General features: G+C 43.7%; 1 protein-coding gene across 2 annotated transcripts in view; it reads left to right on the top strand.

The window, feature by feature from the left end:
- RASEF (RAS and EF-hand domain containing) overlaps positions 1-19,637 on the top strand; it is a 39,438-nt gene that overhangs the window by 7,302 nt on the left and 12,499 nt on the right. The window contains exons 2-12 of one of the 2 annotated variants that reach the window (XM_079996077.1): positions 5,263-5,283; positions 6,813-6,959; positions 8,508-8,598; positions 10,810-10,905; positions 11,906-11,983; positions 12,775-12,890; positions 12,995-13,063; positions 13,819-13,903; positions 15,237-15,328; positions 17,016-17,250; positions 18,857-18,994. In XM_079996077.1, coding sequence (XP_079852203.1) covers positions 5,263-5,283; positions 6,813-6,959; positions 8,508-8,598; positions 10,810-10,905; positions 11,906-11,983; positions 12,775-12,890; positions 12,995-13,063; positions 13,819-13,903; positions 15,237-15,328; positions 17,016-17,250; positions 18,857-18,994 — 1,168 coding nt within the window. The remainder of the gene's footprint in view (positions 1-5,262; positions 5,284-6,812; positions 6,960-8,507; positions 8,599-10,809; positions 10,906-11,905; positions 11,984-12,774; positions 12,891-12,994; positions 13,064-13,818; positions 13,904-15,236; positions 15,329-17,015; positions 17,251-18,856; positions 18,995-19,637) is intronic. The other variant, XM_079996078.1, reaches the window with a different exon arrangement.

Genomic DNA, 19,637 nt, shown 5'->3' with positions numbered 1-19,637 from the left:
CATAGCTCTTTGTAGCCTGCAATGATTCTAATATGAACTTGCAAGAGCTGCATAATTTATATTTCCGTTTTATTGCATCAGAAACTCCTGTATTGAAAATATTAACTGAATATAGATTGCAGTTGCCCATTTGAGATATTGGGCTTATGTAGAATAATTCAGATGATCAAGAACTTTATAGGCTGTTCATTTATCTATTCAGTATCTTACAAAATTGTTATAACATTATTTTAAAAAAAGATTGGAAATCCCTAAAGTCTTCACTTAAATATATATGTATGTTTTTTTAAAAAATATATAGATTGTGTGGGTGTGTTATCTTTAAAACAACATAACCAGAAAGGTTTGCAGAATAGGTGCTTTTTAAACTTGGAAGGGAGTCCTTGATTTGTCCTGCTTTCTGAAAGGAAAAGTTATTCTTATTTTTGTAAGATGGTGGTTGCCAAACAAAGGCTGCTCAGGTATAGCAGACTGCTGAGTTGGTGGTGGAATGAGGCATGTGCAAAGAGAGTTTGTGTAAGCATCTGCCTCCCTTTCAGCAGCTAGTTCTTATCGCAACGCCATGGATACAATGTTTGTCATAGCACTTTGAATGCAGCCCAGCTGCTTAATAGGGTGTTAAGAGTGAATTGCCATAGCTTTGTTTGGCGTGACAGTGCAGAGTGTGGTTTGATTCTAAAGGTAAAGGTGAAGGGACCCCTGACCATTAGGTCCAGTCACAGATGACTCTGGGGTTGCGGCGCTCATCTTGCTTTATTGGCCGAGGAAGCCGGCGTACAGCTTCCAGGTTATGTGGCCAGCATGACTAAGCCACTTCTGGCAAACCAGAGCAGCGCACGGAAACACCGTTTACCTTCCTGCCGGAGCAGCACCTATTTATCTGCTTGCACTTCGTGCTTTCAAACTGCTAGGTTGGCAGGAGCAGGGACCAAACAATGGAAGCTCACCCTGTGGCGGGGATTCGAACTGCCGACCTTCTGATTGGCAAGCCCTAGGCTCTGCAGTTTGCACCACAGCACCACCCGTTTGATTCTACTGAATGGCAATTCTCATGCATCACTTCAGACAGAGTGATGGTCAAAATGGGATAGCTGAGGTGAATCGAGACACATGACAAAGTTAGGTAGTTGGTGGTGCAAAGCAGTCTAATCTGGACTCAGGTTCACTATCCCACATGAAGGGAAAGGATTGCTTGTTGTCTTCAGCCAAACATCATGCTCACCTCCTACTTCCTTGGGTGTGGGCTGTGCACAGAGTAGTAACAATGGGGGCAGATGCACTGATGCTTAGTCATAGTTTTGAGTCCTTTTTCTGTATAAAAGTGCAGCAGGACTAGTCCAAGACGCTTGTAGCCTGAGGTGAAAAACAAGATGACAAGCTCCCATTCCATGTCCAGAAGCTAGCTGAGCTGGTAACTGGATCTTGTTTTAATTCTGGCACCGAAACTTGGTTTTCTCCTGCACTCGAGGGTAACAGACTAGCTTCGGGGGCTCAGAAGTGGTCACGTGGCACACAGCTCTGTCATTCACCATCTCAGTGCCTCTCCTCACTCCACCATGATGGCTGGGGACTTTGCTTGGGACAGCTTTTAAAATGATTTTGTCCTCCAGCCACAAGTGGAACTCCAAATCTTAATGCGCTTATTCAAGCTTGGGTGACTCAAGCTTCAGGTCTGACTGCTGAATGTAGATTTCTCATTATCATTTCATTACCTGGAAATGTATTTGAGTGTATGTGGATCAGAAATTCCTTTAAGTGATTCTGGGGTATTTGGATTTTGTTTCCGACTCGTCTCTGATGCAGAAGCAAAGGACAAAGTTAATGGGAATTTTGAACACAATATTTTGCTCCTTAATAATTCATTTTCAACAAATGGTCACAATATTTGGCGGCGGCATTGATGAACCAACTTCTGGAATATTGCAGCCTTTAAGTTACCATGTGCCATTTCCAATCAGTTGAGCTACAGTAAGAGGTAATGATAATCAGGAGTAGAGGTTGCTCTGAAACAATAATCTCAAGTGATCTGAAACATGGGGTTATATCCTGTCTTGGTCATACTAGCAGTAGACCCATTGAAGTTAATGGACATGATTAACTTAAGTCCATTAATTTCCGTGGTTCTACTTTGGATACAAACTGCAGTAGGGAAGAATGATTTCCACATGCCCCTTCCTCTAAATGCCTCATGCAATTTCATGGACTAGCTAGCAGAGCAGTAGTCTTCAGTATTTTTGAGCACCTGCCTTTAATCCAGGCATAGGCAAGCTCAGCCCTCCAGATGTTTTGGGACTACAACTCCCATCATCCCTAGCTAACAGGACCATGGTCAGGGATGATGGGAGTTGTAGTTCCAAAAACATCTGGAGGGCCAAGTTTGCCTATGCCTGCTTTAATCCAAACATGCATTTGGGAACCCAACTCTTTTCCTTTCTTTCATATATTTGTCTGGTGCTACTGTTGTGACTGACCTTAGATCAGGCCACAATCTGAAAGTGGGACCCAACCCAGTTGAAGACTGGGCTGCTTGTTAATCTATATTTCTCTATTGCTTTGTAAATCTCTATTTCTGGTGCCCTGTGCCTCTGTGAAGGTGCTGCGGAGCTCCTGTTGAATGGCCCATACAATGCCGCCGCCCCGCAGAAGCCTTTAACTGGTGGCGTTGCCATTCACTGAAGATTAAGGATGTCTTTCTCTTCCCAGCTGACCGTAGTTAAAAAACTTCTCTGTTTTCAAAATGGCTCTGGGGCTGGTGGTAGCAGTTGCCAACGCGTGCTTTTAATTTCAAATCTCATTCAGCCTTTTTGTATATAAGCATTCAGGTGAGTGCCCGCTGTCGCCTCTAATTTTAAAAGACCCCATCGCCTCCTTGTGACTCCTGCTGCTTCCAGAGAGGGTTGCGCTGTTGCGCTTGCCTGTGGTGTGTTTTCTCGCTCCTTGCACCTGACTGGCACAGCATAAATGTAGGCCGCCGGAGTCTGCTGAATCAAGCTCTTTTGACAGTTGTAATTGGGCCAGCGAGGAACAATGAAACCATATTGTGGTTTTTGAGATCAAATAAGCTGAGCAAACTCCCGCAATTGCCGCCATATGTTTGTGACAGCAGTGGCTCTTCCTAGCTGAGCTCAGCAGGCGCAGACTGAACAGCATGGCTGGAGGGGGGGGGGGTTGAGCCTTAAGCTTTCAACCTTCCTTCTTTCAGGCTACTTGTTTGTTTAATCTTTGAAGCTGAAAAATCTCCAAGAACAGCAGCTGTGACGTGCTTGAGAACCAGAACAAAAGGTAGCACTGTCAGAATAGGGCCACGAAGCCGGCTTCTCAGCTCCCGAAGATAGGTTTACAAGGGCTCTATGGAAAGGGAGGGGGCAGGGCTGTGGGGAGATGTGTATTGTGAAGTTGAGATGGTGGGGTGTAGAATAAATAAATAAAGTAACAAGCTCTGATGCATGCATGCCATGGGCCATTATGCAGAAACAAAACCTGTTGCTCCCCCCTGAGAAAAATCTTTAAAAGCATTTGACCCACAAAGCGGCTTAAACATGCCTGACAGCAGGTGGTAAACAAACAAACAAACAAAACTTTTATATGCCGTCATCATTAAATTGGCCTGATGCTTTCCAGGTATTTTGGGCTACAGCGCACTATTGCAATTCAGAACATCTTCCGGGACCTAGGTTGCCAAAGGCTGAACATTTCAGAGCTATGAAGTGGAAGCCTCTTTTTCGAATCTCAGATTGGCACTGAACGCCCTAAATGACCCTTATCCCTCCTGAGATTCACTCTTACGTACCTAATAACTTTGACAGAATCAAGGCTGTGGTGATTTTTATGCAAGTAGGTTGTTAAAAACAAAAGGAAAGTGTGGAATTTTTTTAAAGTGAACCTACCTTCCTGCTCTGCTTGTTGAAAATGATATGTCAGGATATTTGATGCCCCTTACAAGGCAGTCTGGAAGACAGTATCCCCAGAAAGATGCTGTGCCCAGGAGATTGCCTGTCCACCAGTGTGTGAGGGAAGCTGCCCAGACACTTCAAATGCTTTCTCTGATTATTCAGAGCATTCAGAAAGGTATCAACAGGCCCAATAGCCGAGCCAAACGCCTTGGCCAGACTCAGCTGCATCCAGCCCAGGTGCCAGTTCTTTTAGCATATCTCCTCAGGCCACACTTCTATTCTCCTTCATAATATCAGCTACGCCATCCAGGGTCATTCCCCAACGCAGTGTGTCCTTGTCAGCGTTGCTCTTCTGTGGTCAACGCAGGACAAGCAAGTCAGTCTCTGCACAAAGGAGCAAATGGGAAACGGATCTGACATAAAGAAAACGGCAACATTCAATCAACAAGTGGGCGAACATTTCAGCCTCCCAGGACACTTGGCTCACTGAGCTGGCAGTTGTCAGTCTAAAACAAAGGAACTTCAAAAGGAGACCACAGTGTGAAGTTGTTGGACTAGAATTTATCGGGGAATTTGATTCTATTTATTTAGCCTTGAATAGAGACAATGGCATCCCCTCTCACTACAGGGGTGAGTTAACGTACTGCCATAGTGAATTGCCACTTTGCTTATCTTATATACATTTGAACGTTGCATACAATTGTCTCAGACTGGGCTTCTCGCTGTTGTTTTGCGCCACTGTTTATATCCCCGCCCCCCCCGTTCCCATTGTGCATACTTGCCAACTGAGGAGAACAGTTCATGCACCTGACAAGGTTGGCCCTCGTCCACAGAATTTTATGCCATGATAAATCTGTTAGTTTTTAAGATGACGTAAGACGGTTTTTGTTTTGTTTTTGCGGCAGCCAACTAAGACAGCTACATGTCTGGACAATTTTACAGAAGGTGCACTGAAAAATTGCTTACCTTTCTGTAAAAATAAAATTGGGCACCCACCCTGTGGAACGCCCTCCCAGCAGATGTCAAAGAGAAAAACAGCTACCAGACTTTTAGAAGACATCTGAAGACAGCCCTGTTTAGGGAAGCTTTTAATGTTTGATGGACTATTGTATTTTAATATTTTGTTGGAAGCTGCCGAGAGTGGCTGAGGAAACCCAGCCAGATGGGCGGGGTATAAGTATATTATTATTATTATTATTATTATTATTATTATTATTATTATTATTATTATTATTATTATGTTTTGCCATGAAAGTTGGCCTCCAAAACCACCTCAGTTTGGCCTGATTCATCCACTACCAATTCCAATGAGTATTTTGGTTGCCGTTCCTAGATCATATATATTGACTATCTTTAATTATCCCAACAGGAACGCCAGTGGCATCCAATGGTAGGTTATCGGTTGAGTTAAGTTAATTTTTGTTACAGCATCCTAGAAAAGCTTTTATCGTGCTGCCTTTCTTACTAACAGTGCATGGGCGTGTGCTTGCTGGTTTCTGTCCACTTCTCTAAAGTTTATCCTGCATCTAAAACCTTGCACTATATATATTCTTCACACAATTATTGGGGAGCAGAGCTGGCCCCTTTGGCCCTGGCCCTCCCTAGGCGCCTATGCATTGGGGCACACATCTGAGCTGGCAAAGCCCGTGCTGAAGCAGCTGCTGGGTGTGTGGTCTTCTACACAAGGAGGCCAACCATGTGATGAGGAGAGCCACTTGCATGGAAGCCTATGAGCAAGCAGCTGCTCACCCAAAGGCTTCATAAAAACAGGTATCTGGTCCCACACATGGATGCCTAGGAGGTGGGGCCATCAACAGAGAATCGGAGAATTCTAGAGGTGGAAGGGACCACGAGGATCATCTATTCCAGCCCCCTGCAGTGCAGGAATTTTGTCCAATGTGGGCTCAAACCCACGACTCTGAGATTAAGAGTCTCCCGCTCTACCAACTAAGGCAGGGGTTGGCAACCTAAGGCCCATGGGTCGTTTAACTGGCCCACAAGCTGCCCCCGAACTGAGCCACCCGCTTGGTGATTCCCTGTGCACTGTGCTAAAACGGCACAGTGTGGCGTGAGGACTTGCTTCCGTGGCGCCGGAAATCGCGTCTGTGCATGCGCAGACGCCGGCAATTGCACGCGCACAATCCAGACCATGGAGGGATCTCTGCTGGAGTGAACCAGCCCAGGCGAGGTAAACCTTGCCGACCCCTGAACTAAGCTATCCCAGCACATGCCTGGGCACAAAACCAGTATCATAGTTGGCATTTACATGGAGCAAACTGTTTTCTATCAAGTTTACATAAGCCAGTGGTGAGGAACCTCAGGCCTCGGGAGCCAGATGTGGCCCTCCAGGCCTTTCTGTTTGGCCCTCCAAACTCTCCCCAGGCCACACCACTCACAGGCCCTGCTTTGCACCCCAAAGAGTGTTTGTCTGGCTGCAATTTGCCTTTGAACTCCCATTAGACCTCTTGCTTATCTGGATGGAAGATAGAGATGCGTCTGAGTAGAAACTAGCCTACGGTACAAAGGCAAAGAATTACATTTGTTGCTCCACCTACTTTTGCTTCTGACCTCACCTTCCCACTGGCATGTGACCCTCAGAAAGTTATGCAGAAGTTGCCTCTGTCCCCACAGTAAAAGCATTAATTATTGTGCAATTACACTGTTTACAAAACATTTTGTAATATTGTTTTGAAGATATCCAAATCTCTTCTGAGTTGATGCCATTAACCAAAGAAATGCTAACAATTTTGTAAGGGTTAAATATAATTGATTCGTGGTACAAAAGCCTAACCCGCGAAAATTGAATAGGAGTGCTTTTTCCTTCGCCATTTCAGCACCCATCTCTGCATGAGATATAAACTGATTATTTGTGAGAAAATCTGCATATGCTTTAATTGGTAATTTTTTCCCCTCTTCCAGGCAAGAACAGGTCAGTGTTCTGTATCAGAACATCAATATCGTGGAACCACGATTAATTCAACCTTATGAGCATGTTATTAAGAACTTTATTCGAGAGATCAAGCTTCAGAGTGCAGAGATGGAAAACTTAGCCATAGCTGTAAAAAGGTAAGAGTCAAATGTTTTGTACTTCACAGTGAAACAATTACCATTTTTGTCTGCAGTACATGGTGTTGTTTAAAGTCACATGAGAATGTTAATGGCAGCATTCAACTGCCAAACTTTCATTTTGAGTTGGATGAGGCTGGTGGGTGTGAGAAGTCAAAATTAGCATTGGTTATCCTGGAGTCTCTGAGAAGCTGAATGAAATGCTTAAGATCCAAAGGCTAATATCTTTCTTTTTCATGCTATGTTTTTTACTTGCAATCATGGCGTTATACCCTCAGAGCAGACCCACTGAAATTAATGGACACAACCAACTTAAGTTCATTCATTTCAGTGAGTATAACGTGGCTGGACACAACCAAAATTCCTTCCTTATGGAATCAGGATTGTAACTTTAAAAAAAATGTCCTCTCAGAAGTCTGTTTTACTTTAAAGTTATACCTTTGAACACACATATGTAAAAAGGAAATAGTTATCAATTATGGACTGTTCAAGCAGTATGCCATTCAGGCCGATGTGACTGGTGAAATGTGTTTGAACTTTTTGTTGCTGGTGGTATATATCCAATATTATTCCATGAGAAGCAACAGTTTTAGGTCCCAGCTTATCTACCTTTTTGTGGTAACACATCATAGGAAGTTGGCAGCAGAAAGGGAAGCGGAAAATGAAGCTGCCTCCTTTGTGCTGCCATTAGAAGATGTTCAGAATGGTGTGTGAAAAACCACTTCACATGCAGTTCTGCACATCATTTGCAGTCACAGCCTTGGTAATTGGATGTCCTAAGCAGTTACAATCTTGGGATATCTGTGTAGCATGTACCATGCTAAGATAATTTGGTTGCTTTTAATGACAGTAATGAGAATCAGGTGACTTTAATTTGGAGTTGCCAATCTGCACTATATATTCAAAGCAGTATCATACCACTTTAAACAGCCACGGCTTCCTGCCTGAGAACTGCAATTCATAAGAGGTGCTGGGAGTTGTTAGGAAACCTTCTGTTCTTTCCAAAGTGCTGTGATTCCCAGAATTTCCTGGAAAGAGGTACTGTCTGATGAACTACTCTGTAGATCAGGCATGTCCAAAGTCCATTTTGGGGGCCTAATCAGGTCCACCAGTCAGTTTAATGCAGCCCTTGTGGCAGTTTATTTCCTGGGGTAAAATCCTAAAACAACCTCAACAACTTCAACCCTAAAAAAGCTCAACAACTTCAACAACCCTTATGGCCCTTCACTTCATCAAATCTGGCCCTCTTTGAAGAAAGTTTGGACTCCACTGCTGTAGATTGTAGCTCTATTACTGGCATAGGGATCTCAAACTTCAAGCACTCTTTACGAACTACAGTCCCCAGAATGCATTGGAGGGAGCTGTTATTGTTTAAAGTGGAACGATGCTGCTTTGCAGATGAGACCAAGGTCTTTGTTCACCTTTCCCCAGATGCCTGACTTGGAACATCTTGAGCCACCGATTCAGGTTAGGGATGGAACAAACCATGTATTCTCAATTTTCTTTGACATTTCTCAAGATGGCCTTGTGTGAATGCTTACATTTTAGAGCACAAGATAAAGCAGCAATGCAGCTTGGTGAACTAGAAGAGGAGATGGACCAGAGAATACAGGCTGCAGAGCATAAAATCAAGAAGGAGGTGAATAGTTGATGTTTATAGCCCTAATATTTCTTTTAGAACTGGCTTCTCTGCTTAAGAAAATTAGTGAAGAGATTCTGGCTTCTGTGCCTGAGGCTTCATACATGAAACCTTTCTCTGCATTCTTTCTCCTCCCAATTGGCCATGGATGTGAAAGGTATGAAGGTCAGAGCTTTCTCCACCTCAGTTTTTGGGTGGGGAGCATTAATAAGGAAAGGTTGGCTGGGGTGGTGCTGTTTTCAGTGCCTGTGAGAAACATTTTTTAGGCCAGATAGAGGCTGATGTGCATTTAGGAAAAGTTCCAATTAAAATGCATATTTTTGGTTGTATCTGGTTGTATTATACCAGGAGTTTTCTTTTAGCTCAGCTTTTGTGTGTGTGACTTTTTTGAGAAATTGCCTGATCCACATGATGGGCAAGCAACTTGCCTGCTGTATAGCAGCAGTCAGCATACAGTTCCCTTGAATGTGGTGGCTCTAAAACAGGCCCTAATAGAAGAATTAGAACTAGTTGTTTTCTGACTAGTAGTAATATAGAAGTTTTAAGCTGCTGCATTTCTGTGTTTCATTCCTAAGTACCATATTTTTCACTCTATAAGACACACCAGACCATAAGACGCACCTAGTTTTTGGAGGAGGAAAACAAGAAAAAAAATATTCTGAATTCTAGAAGCCAGAACAGCAAGAGGGATTGCTGCGCAGCGAAAGCAGCAATCCCTCTTGATGTTCTGGCTTCTGGGATAGCTGTGCAGCCTGTATTCACTCCATAAGACACACACACATTTCCCCTTACTTTTTAGGAGGGGAAAAGTGCATCTTACAGAGCGAAAAATACGGTACCTCCAGACTGCACATTCAACAGAGCACAGGTTCTTTAAACTGCATGCAAGCGACTCTTCCTCCCACCCATTTCGATTGCTTAGTTACTCATTGAAGGAGCCTCTGAGTTGTCAAAGGTTGTGTCCACAATTGAGAGGGCTTTCTCAGTTGCGCCTAAGGCGCAGGTGATGAACATTGGGCTCTTCAGTTACTGCTCGGCTCCAGTTCCCATCTGCATGACCAGTAGTCAGGGATGAGGGGCGTTGAAGTCCAGCAACGTATGGTGGGCCACAGGTTCCCTACCCCAAGCCTAAGGCAAGCTGGCCCAAGTTGTGACTTGCTTAGGCCATGCATACCAAGGTGTTGATAAACCTCCTCCTTTTGCTGTCTTCCTGGAACTTCACATGGGGGGCTTGTTAAGCATCTAGTTAGGGCCCACTACCTGAGTAGCAGACTACCTTTCTCTTGTGATGTGAGTAGTATAGAAGACATCGCAAGTTGTGCAGGCCTGCCCTAAGAGCTTGTGTGTGATGCAGTGATGGAATGGCAGGGCTGCACACCTGACCTCATGTGACTTCTAAAATGTCCCTGAGGCTCTGAAGCATTTGAATTATTTGGGGGGGGAGGGGCCAACATGGCGCCGAGGTAAGACGCGCTTACCGGTGCTCTTCGGACTTCTTTTAATCTTCTGGGGGGGGGGTGTGTGCAGTGGGGTGGAGGCTGTTCTTTGTGAAGTCCAGAGCGCAGATGGTAATTCACAGCTGATCCCACAGATCTCTGAGCACTGGCCTTACCATGGACTTTGAACCCACCTTATAAATGTATCAGTATTTCCCCCTAAGCGCACACACACACACACACACAATGGAATGTCTGAGTTGATAAGCATCTTGCCAAGTATCAGTCAATTTACCACCTAGATAGAAATAGCAAGGCTGGCCTGGTGATGACTTATTTCACTTATCATTCTTTACTCTGTCCTTCATTCACTGCTGCTCGCAGTTTTAAGAAGTATGACACCCCAAATGTAAATGCACTCCTTCGGTGATATTTACTTTGTGGGTTAGTACCGAACTATAAATTTTAATGGTAACCATGTACACAGTTATTACTGATGCAAGGCTGACTTATGACACAGTCACCTTGTATGTTGTGTGCTTGCTTGTCAGTGCCATGGGATTTCCCTGCACTTCTTTTCATATTGTGGGTTGCACAAACATGTATCTCTAAGCATATGTCCAACTCTCACAAATGCATAGCCACGTGTAGAAACATTAAGGGTAGCCCAAAATATTTTTGTTGCCCTGTAATGGGAAGAGATGCCTCCCAGACATGTGATGGTACATTGCTTAAGCCTGTCATTTGTAATTTAACAAATATATCATGCCTGTAGGAGAAGCGAAAAACAGAAGAGGCTCTGAATGACCTCAAGCGCCAATACGAAGCTGAAGTGGATGAGCTCCAAGTGACGATAAAAAAACTTAAAATGGTAAGTTGCACTGACTTTTGTGGTCTGGCATTTGTGACAAATTTATTGGGACTCGATCCTCTGATATGTTTGCTGCTATCTTTGAAGTAATTAAGGGCATATCACACTTCAGAGGATGAGCCTGGAACTTCATCTTGCTGGAAGGTTGTTTGTAAGATTGAAGTCTATGAGTTGAAGGAGAAGAAGGGCTGCAAAGCCATGCTTTCTGAAAAAGGAAGGAACCAGTTGCTTTCAGAGTGCTTTCATAAACGATGATGTCAGGTTTCAGTAAGGGTTTCACTTCACTCAAGACTGCATCTGTGTGTGGAGAACTGTTTGAGAATTACTGTTTTATATTATCCAAATAACTACATAAAATTATTAATGTTCACAGTTACTAAAGCAAACTTTAAATAGCCACCTACCTACTGCTTGTGATGGGTGTGAATCCTCTTTAGCTAATCAGATGGGGAGACGTTCCTTTCATAAATGGAAAAGCAGTCAGTTCCTTGCCTTTGTAGGTTATTGGCATACCACTGTAGGTCAGAGGCAGAGTATCAGCTTCGCATCCAGAAGATTCCAGGTTCATTCCCCAGTATCTCCAGGTAGATCTGGGAATGTCCCCTGTCCTGAAAACTTGGGGAACAGCTGCCAGTCTGTGTAGACACTAATGAGGTAGGTAGGCTTGGCAGGGGGTTGGACTCGATGGCCCTTGTGGTCTCTTCCAACTCTATGATTCTATGATTCTAGGCCAGTGGTTTGACTCAGTAGAAGGCAGCTTCCCATGTTCCACAATTGGGCTAAAGTTGCTAAGAGCAGGCAAGCTGGCAAGGAACTGTTTTTGTAATAGTCGTTTTTGTCTTATTTTCAAGGCTGTACTGAAATGCTTTGTAGTTTGTCTGTTTTTTTTTTTTTAAACCCCCACTGTACTGCTTGATCCCTTTCTACTGCTCTTCATGCATTCTAATGTGTCCATCAAAGTTATTTTGTTACATCAATCACACTGTCTTTACTGTTTCAGCTTGAAGAGCAATCTAAAAACATTAATCACAAAGAAGATTTGGTGGCATTAAAGAACAGGATACATGATCTGACCTTGGTATGAGCTGCATTATAATTTTCCTACTCGGGGTGATCATTGCGCCTGTCGCGTTTCGATATGATCGGTATCTTTACCACCCATCATATTTAAGTAGCTTGTTGGGCAATGGCATTTTCTTGAAAATTGTTGAGGTTGTAAAGAAGGATGACTGGCATTTCAGAGGGGGAAGAAATTATACTGTTTAAGCTGCGTATATCATGCTTGGGTGTCATTTTCACACATTAGCAATGGAGAATGTATAGGTATTACAGAACTCTGGCTTTTCAAAGTAAGAATAACTTTCTCATTTCTTTCTCCCTGAAAATATTTTTGGCCAGTTCTGTTCTGTGGACCCAGTTTCTTAACAAATATTGCCTCAAGCTCTTTATCTGGGGCCGGCTAGAATAACTTCTGTGTAGTCACCTCTTCATATTGGAAACCTAATTGGAAAGTACATGTTGTGTTTACTTTTCATTTCATGAAATTTCCATGCTGCCATCACCATTAGCAGACATGGGAACTTACAGCAGTGACTGAAGACATTTTCATGTCTTAGTGGCATTATATGGTATGTCTTCTCTACAGATGTTTGTGGAGGTGTCTCCATGTAGGACTGTAACATGTAGACTGGCCTTGAGGCATTTATGCACTTTAAGTGGGCTATGAGTTTGCACGTCAAGCATTTTCATATTATCATTTCGTAGTTAGTAGCAGTGAATATTTTATTTTTAGGTATTTTTGAACGTGAATTACATATGTAACAAGTGATTTTTAATCAGTAACATTGTTTTCCCCTGGTTTATTTTCAGGAAAACCAGAAACTTAAGAAAGATCTTATGGAAGCACAGACAAATATCGCTTTCCTTCAGAGCGAGTTAGATACTTTGAAAAGCGATCTTGCAGATCAGAGCTTAAGTTCAGAAAGGTAAGAGTCTTCAGTAGTCATATTTGTAGAAAATTGGTTATTTAGTTCCCTGTGTATACTCTGGTCAGTAAAGAAAAGTAATTGTGCAAATTTTTGTTTTGCAGAGAACTAGAAATGATCAGAGAATACACGGAAGACAGAGATAGTCTGGAGAGGCAGATAGACATTCTACAGTAAGCTGCCAATAAACCACTTTTTATTTATGGACTTTTATACTTGAGCACCCATAATAAAATGAGAGAAAAGCAGATGTACTTGGCTGTAATGAAAAGTTTTGCTGGTTCCCTAACCTGCATTTCTGCCCTCCCATTTGATATATTAAATATTATGGCCAGACGGTTAAGCCTTTGGACTGCATTCCTTGAAGGCTGTTTGTTCACATATCAAGAAATCATTGATTTAGTTAGTTATTTAGTGGTTTTGTGGGTTTTTTTTTTTTTACATTTATGGGGTCTCTCAGACCTGCAGTATCTTAATTATGCCTTTTTGCTTTCAACTCGAAATCAGCTTTGGCTTTGAATTTAGCGAATTGCTGACAGGTTAATGCCTTTATATCAGCTGCTGCATCACCTGCCAAAGGAACTTGCAAAGTTAAAAAGAACAAGCTAGACCCAGAAAAATAACAGAACAGTCAACCCCCCTCCCCATTGTAGGACCATTCAGGGAGCATTATGTGGTATAGGAAAATCTCCTCCCCTACTTTGGGGTTACTGTAAGAGTCTAAATGGCATTAATGTGATTCCTTATGCTGTCTTTGATGCAATGATTTATACTGATCCATTGTGCCACTATCACAAAAGTCAAGGTCACCTTATTAAACGCCCTGCTATCTGTTGGCTTTCAAAATGCCAGATGATTGAAACTCTACAATCTAATTCTGATACCTTCTGAATGTGAATAATTTTGTTTGTCCTGGCTTGTTTTTTAGGTCAGCCAACAGGAAACTTCACGACAGCAACGATGGCTTAAGAAGCGCATTAGAGAATAGCTGGAGCATGTACAACAGATCGCTGGTAGGCAGCGACATTGCATAAGCAATATGTTTAAATAATTGTGCAGTAATATAAATATTTGCTCTTGGTTATACCAATATAAGCCGTAAGATGGAAATAATGTAGTCATTCTGGTTTGATGCCAAAGTAACTCACAGTGTGATCTTGTGCACTTTTACTCAAAAGCAAGTCCCATCAAGTTAAATGAAGCTTAAAAAGGTAAAGGGGCCCCTGACCATTAGGTCCAGTCGTGGCTGACTCTGGGGTTGCGGCGCTCATCTCGCTTTATTGGCCGAGGGAGCCGGCGTACAGCTTCCGGGTCATGTGGCCAGCATGACTAAGCCACTTCTGGCGAACCAGAGCAGCGCACTGAGACACCGTTTACCTTCCTGCTGAAGCAGTACCTATTTATCTACTTGCACTTTCACGTGCTTTCGAACTGCTAGAATGGCAGGAGCAAGGACCGAGCAATGGAAGCTCACCCTGTCGCGGGGATTCAAACTGCCGACCTTCTGATCGGCAAGTCCTAGGCTCTGTGGTTTAACCCACAGCGCCACCCGCGTCCCTTAAATGAAGCTTACTCCCTGGTAAATTAGGAATTATGGTTGCCACCAGAGAGTATATGTTGTTCTCTTCTGCAAAGCTAATGTACTGGAACTTTTCTCCATATAGGTTAAGTTATGTTTCAGTCACATAAGGAAAAACAGGTGGGCAAAAAACAAACAAAAACCCCTCACATGGAAATCCTTCATTTACACTATTTTGCCCCTGATCGGACCACAGAAAAGGGGCTGACTGCTGTTCAGCTAGTGTAGCTCTTGCTTTGCGTTTTATCTAGTGTCAAAGTGGACCAGACTTCTGCTTGCAAAGCAGGATGTTACCTTCTTCTCTTCACTCCACAGCCCTCTGTGCAGCCTCAAAATCAGTTTCGGGGTGGGGGAGATTGTTGCCCTACCTGCCCAATGTTCAATACTACCCTTTGGTTTTGAACATTCCAGAATGACAAAAAAATAAATGTCCAGAATCAAGACTACCATTTGTTAGCTAAAGAGTACAGTGGTACCTTGGTTTACGAACTTAATCCGTTCCGGAAGTCTGTTCTTAAACCAAAGCCTTCTTAAACCAAGGCGTGCTTTCCCACAGCAGTGGGGGACTCAATTTACAAATGGAACACACTCAACAGGAAACGAAACATGTTCATATTCCAAGGCAAAGTTCACAAACCAAAACACCTACCTCCTGGTTTGCAGCATTAATCCAAGTTGTTCATAAACTAAGCTGTTCTTAAACCAAGGTACCACTGTATGTTATAAGCCAGGTGTTCTGAAAAGCTTTCTTTACCTATGTTTTTCAGCGTCTGACAAACACTTCTCCAGGGAATACTCTCGCCAGAAGCAGTCCCAAATGCAGCGGCGGCCAATCTCCCCAAAATCCACGATATGACAGGTAGAACTGATCCAGGTGTTACTTTATTTTTTTCAGATCTTAGCAATTTAAAGGAGACCTTTCAGGCAGTGATCCTGTAAACACAAGCACTTTCTGAAAATACTTTTCGCTGAAATTGATGAGACTTGGTTCTAAGCTACTGTGTTTCGAGGCCTGCAATGCCAGCAAAGCATCACAGTTGGAAAAAAGTTAGAGCTAAGCGTCTTCCCTCTGTATCAATTCTGTGTTTGTGTGTGATGGGGGAAGCCACTGTTCACTGGAACTTGCCCTATTTAAATCTAGGAGGACTGCTTAATGCCTTTCTGAGACATGTAAAGAGCACAGACTCACATCCCTAATCTTCTGTTTTAAGTGATTAAAGTTGCTGGTAGATCCAGACGCATTGATTGGCTGCCTTACCCCATGCTGCTCTCTAGTGGAGTTAATGATCAGCGAGCAACAAGGGACATGCTTCTGCCAGCTGACTATTAGGAACAACTCGTTTGGATTCCATCCAGAGTAAAGTTAGCACTTCCCATACACTAACTGTTCTCGGCATTTCTACCCTGATGAATAATTTTGCAGACTTGGGGTTGGCACTGCAAGAGTTTCTAGAATATCATGCGGCAGCTTCAAGGACAGTAAATGCTCATTGAACTTCAGAGCAAGGTCCTTGCAACATTCTTTTCTTGAACGTTCATTGTTCCCTGTTCAGTGAAGAATTGGAATAACTTTTTCATATCTGCAGGAAGCCAAAATATTAATCAGTCCTCCAGTGGTTTACCATTATGCTTTCTTTAATGTTTCCTTAGCAAAGTGTATCTCAGGGAATTTGGAAACGATCTTCCAACTCTGTGATTCAAAATTAGAAGACCATTAATCATGTGCATTAGATTAGAACTAAGAGGTGATGAGGAAAGGAAAATGAGAGGGTGTGGTGAGGAGATTTCACCCCTCCCATATCCAAGAATCTCCTGACGAGTCTGCTGATTCTCCAGAGAGGAGGAGCAGCGTTCTGCTTTCTACTTATTCAGCTCCAGCACGAAGTCAGTCAGTCAGTCAGTCAGTCAGTGTGTCAGAGAGAGAGAGAGTGTTAGAGATCGTGTGTAGAGATAAGGTTGCTGCTAAGAGCAGCTGCAGACACTCAGTGTAGCATTCATTTATGCTTAGACCTATTTAGCTCTGTATATAGTTTTGTATTATAGCTGTAGTTATAGAATAAAAGAAGATATTCTACAGAGCTGCTCTCCGAGTTGTTTATACACTGCCAGACTCTGCTATACTCTGCTGTGCGGCGACTGTATTGTGGAAGTGAATCCGGTGCTCACAACTTTAAGCTGTGAGTCCACAGCACTTTGACCTGGTGGTCTCTGGAAGTGCTACCCAGCTCGCCTAGCCCAGTCGGGGTTGAAGTGCATGAGTCCAGTTGGTGACACTGGCTCAAGGGCGATGCTGACAGGTGGTAGCAGAGACTCCAAGGTAGCAGAGTGAGAACACGAAACAGTGGCCCACCTTGAGTGATCGTGTGTGTGTGTCTGAGTAGGATTAGTGGGGGAAATGGAAGCAGGACTTGCAGTTGGGCTGTTCTGGAAAGGCAGAAAAATGGCATGCAGTATGTGTCTTGTGGCTCCTGGGCACACCAGTATTATTTGGCTGTAGATAAGGAACTTTGTCAGCCAATGTTATGGAATGTTGTTTCTCCATTCAGGTCATACCATTCGTCCTATATGGATGAAGACTACGATTCCCTGGCCCTTTGTGACCCTATGCAGAGGACAAACTGCGAGGTTGACAGCCTGCCCGAAAGCTGCTTTGACAGTGGCTTGTCTACCTTGAGAGATTCAAATGATTATGATTCAGAAGTGGAATCGAAACACCAAAGGATTTCTCAGAGGCCACAGGGTCTGCGTGAAAGCTTTACGGGTGACGCTTCTGATACAGATGTAAGCTCCAGACTTAGCTGCATTTTAAAAAGAGACAAAATTACTACTTGCTACCTGTTGAGCGAACCCAACAGTTTCATATAAGTAAGAAATAAAGCACTGGGTCTGAGTTATTACTGTGTATGCACAGACCAGAAGGGGGAGGAATCAATATGTGGTGGCTGTGAGGTTTATTTTGTGGAATGTTTGCTCACACACGTCTGATTTGTGAGCAGTGGTGTAGCGTGGGTTGTCAGCACCCGGGGCAAGGCAAGTAATTTGCACCCCCTAACCCGTGGATTTGCGCCCCCTAACCCTAACCCCCAGATGTTGCGCCCGGTGCGGCTGGCCCCCCCTGCACCCCCCACGCTACGCCACTGTTTGTGAGCACACAGAATGGTTTTTGTAGAGACCTGATTAAAATAAAATAAAATTCATGAATGAAATGTGTGCTAATCCACAAAGGACAGCATGTTTAATATGGCAGTGAACTACTCAAGGCCCACATATCAGAGAGAATGATAACCATCCATGGTAATTCACAAGCCCCCCAAAAATCAAGATTGTGGAAGCCACCTCTTAGGTATTATGCAAGCCTTCTTCATATGTTTGAAGAATACACCATATGGAAGGGGAAGGGGGCTGTACTGTGCCCCATCCCATAGATCAGGTAGCTCCTTGGCCCTGTGTCTCTCGCCCTCCCCTCATCTCCATTCATTGAGTATGGTTGTTTGGCCAGTACTTTTCAGTACTGGCCCCGACTTGGTGGAACGCTCTGTCACAAGAGACTAGGGCCCTGTGGGACTTGACATCTTTCCGCAGGGCCTGCAAGACAGAGCTGTTCCGCCTGGCCTTTGGTTTGGACTCAGTCTGATCCTTATGTTTCCCTCCCCTTATGGTTTTGATTTATGGGCTTCTATTAAAATGAGGCTGCATTTTAAATTGTATTTTAATACGTATTTTAATAAACTGGTTTTTGTTTGTTTGTTTGTCCCCCCCCCTATTTTGTTTTATTGTAATTTTATTGATGTTAGCTGCCCTGAGCCCAGCTCTGGCCAGGGAGGGTGTGGTATAAATAAAAATATATAATAATAATAATAATAATAATAATAATAATAATAATAATATAATATATTGAGCAGAAAAGGCCATGCATAAGTTGCAAGCCCTGGACATCAGAGGGCAGGCAGAAAATAGCCTTCCCTGCTCTGCTAATATTTTACCTCTGTGTCAGTGTTTCTCAGTCTTTTTTTAACCCTTGCCCCCTTTTAGCCAACAACAATTCCATGACCCCTTAGAACCTGGCTCCCCTAATTGTTTCATTTGGATTTTCAAAATGATTGAAATAGTGTGACTTTTAATTATTGCTACTTACATTGTACATATTTTGGGGGAAACCCTCTCTCACACACCACCCCCTGCCTGAAATCTTGCTATGCTTCCCCTGGTGCAGCTTGCCCCACTGGTTTCAAAATGCTGCAATGTTTATATCCTGTCTCTGTTGAAAATGCAATGTGAAGTTATTTCCAAAAAAGAGACACTGCTGTATGCTTTGATCCACCTCTGCCCTTCCTAAGGCTAATTTGAGGTCATTGTGGAAGTTGGTAACCCTTGCTGGTCTCTGCAGGTCCCAGATATCCGAGATGAAGAGGTATATAGTCCTGATGACGTCGGCACCGTCTTGGACTGGAAGCCCACCCATGCAGTCAGTCGCAGCAGCTCTGGAGCTTCAATAAGGAAATGTCTCCCTGTCATGTCTCCACAGGTATGTCTCCACAGGTTTCACCTGAAAGCCATATTGATACTTTCAACCTGGGGTGGAGAAATTTTTAGCCTGAAGACCCCCCTTTCAGCTTTAGGCATATTTAAGGGCTTGAACTGGGATGCGGGTGGCGCTGTGGGTTAAACCACAGAGCCTAGGACTTGCCAGTCAGAAGGTCGGCGATTCGAATCCCCGCAACGGGGTGAGCTCCCGTTGCTCGGTCCCTGCTCCTGCCAACCTAGCAGTTTGAAAGCACGTCAAAGGGGGGCCACTAGGTGGCGCATCGGAAGATGGCTGACAATAACATCTCTCCGACCCACACGAGGTAATTTGGAGGCTATGATGGGGGTAATTAGCCTCCTTAACCCCCCCAGGATTATGGGGGGGGGGGATGGCCCTTGCCTGCTGTGCCCTATACCACCCCCGAATTTGTGGGGGTGGGGGCACTAGGCACAAAGCCCTCCTGTGGGATTTTCGGCACTCCTTGACGCCGTCCCCGATTTGCGCCGCTGGTTGCAATGATCTTTAAAAGAAATAATTTGGACATGATTAATTGCACATACATCAAGGAAAAAGGGGAGTAAATACTGCTGACAGAAGAGATCTCTGATAACAAGACAACAATAAAATACGAGAAGAACGTCAA

Source organism: Podarcis cretensis, assembly GCF_951804945.1.
Source record: "Podarcis cretensis genome assembly, chromosome: 11".
NCBI lineage: Eukaryota > Metazoa > Chordata > Lepidosauria > Squamata > Lacertidae > Podarcis > Podarcis cretensis.
Note: the sequence above shows the minus strand (reverse complement) of the source record. Positions and strands in the feature narration are given on the sequence as shown.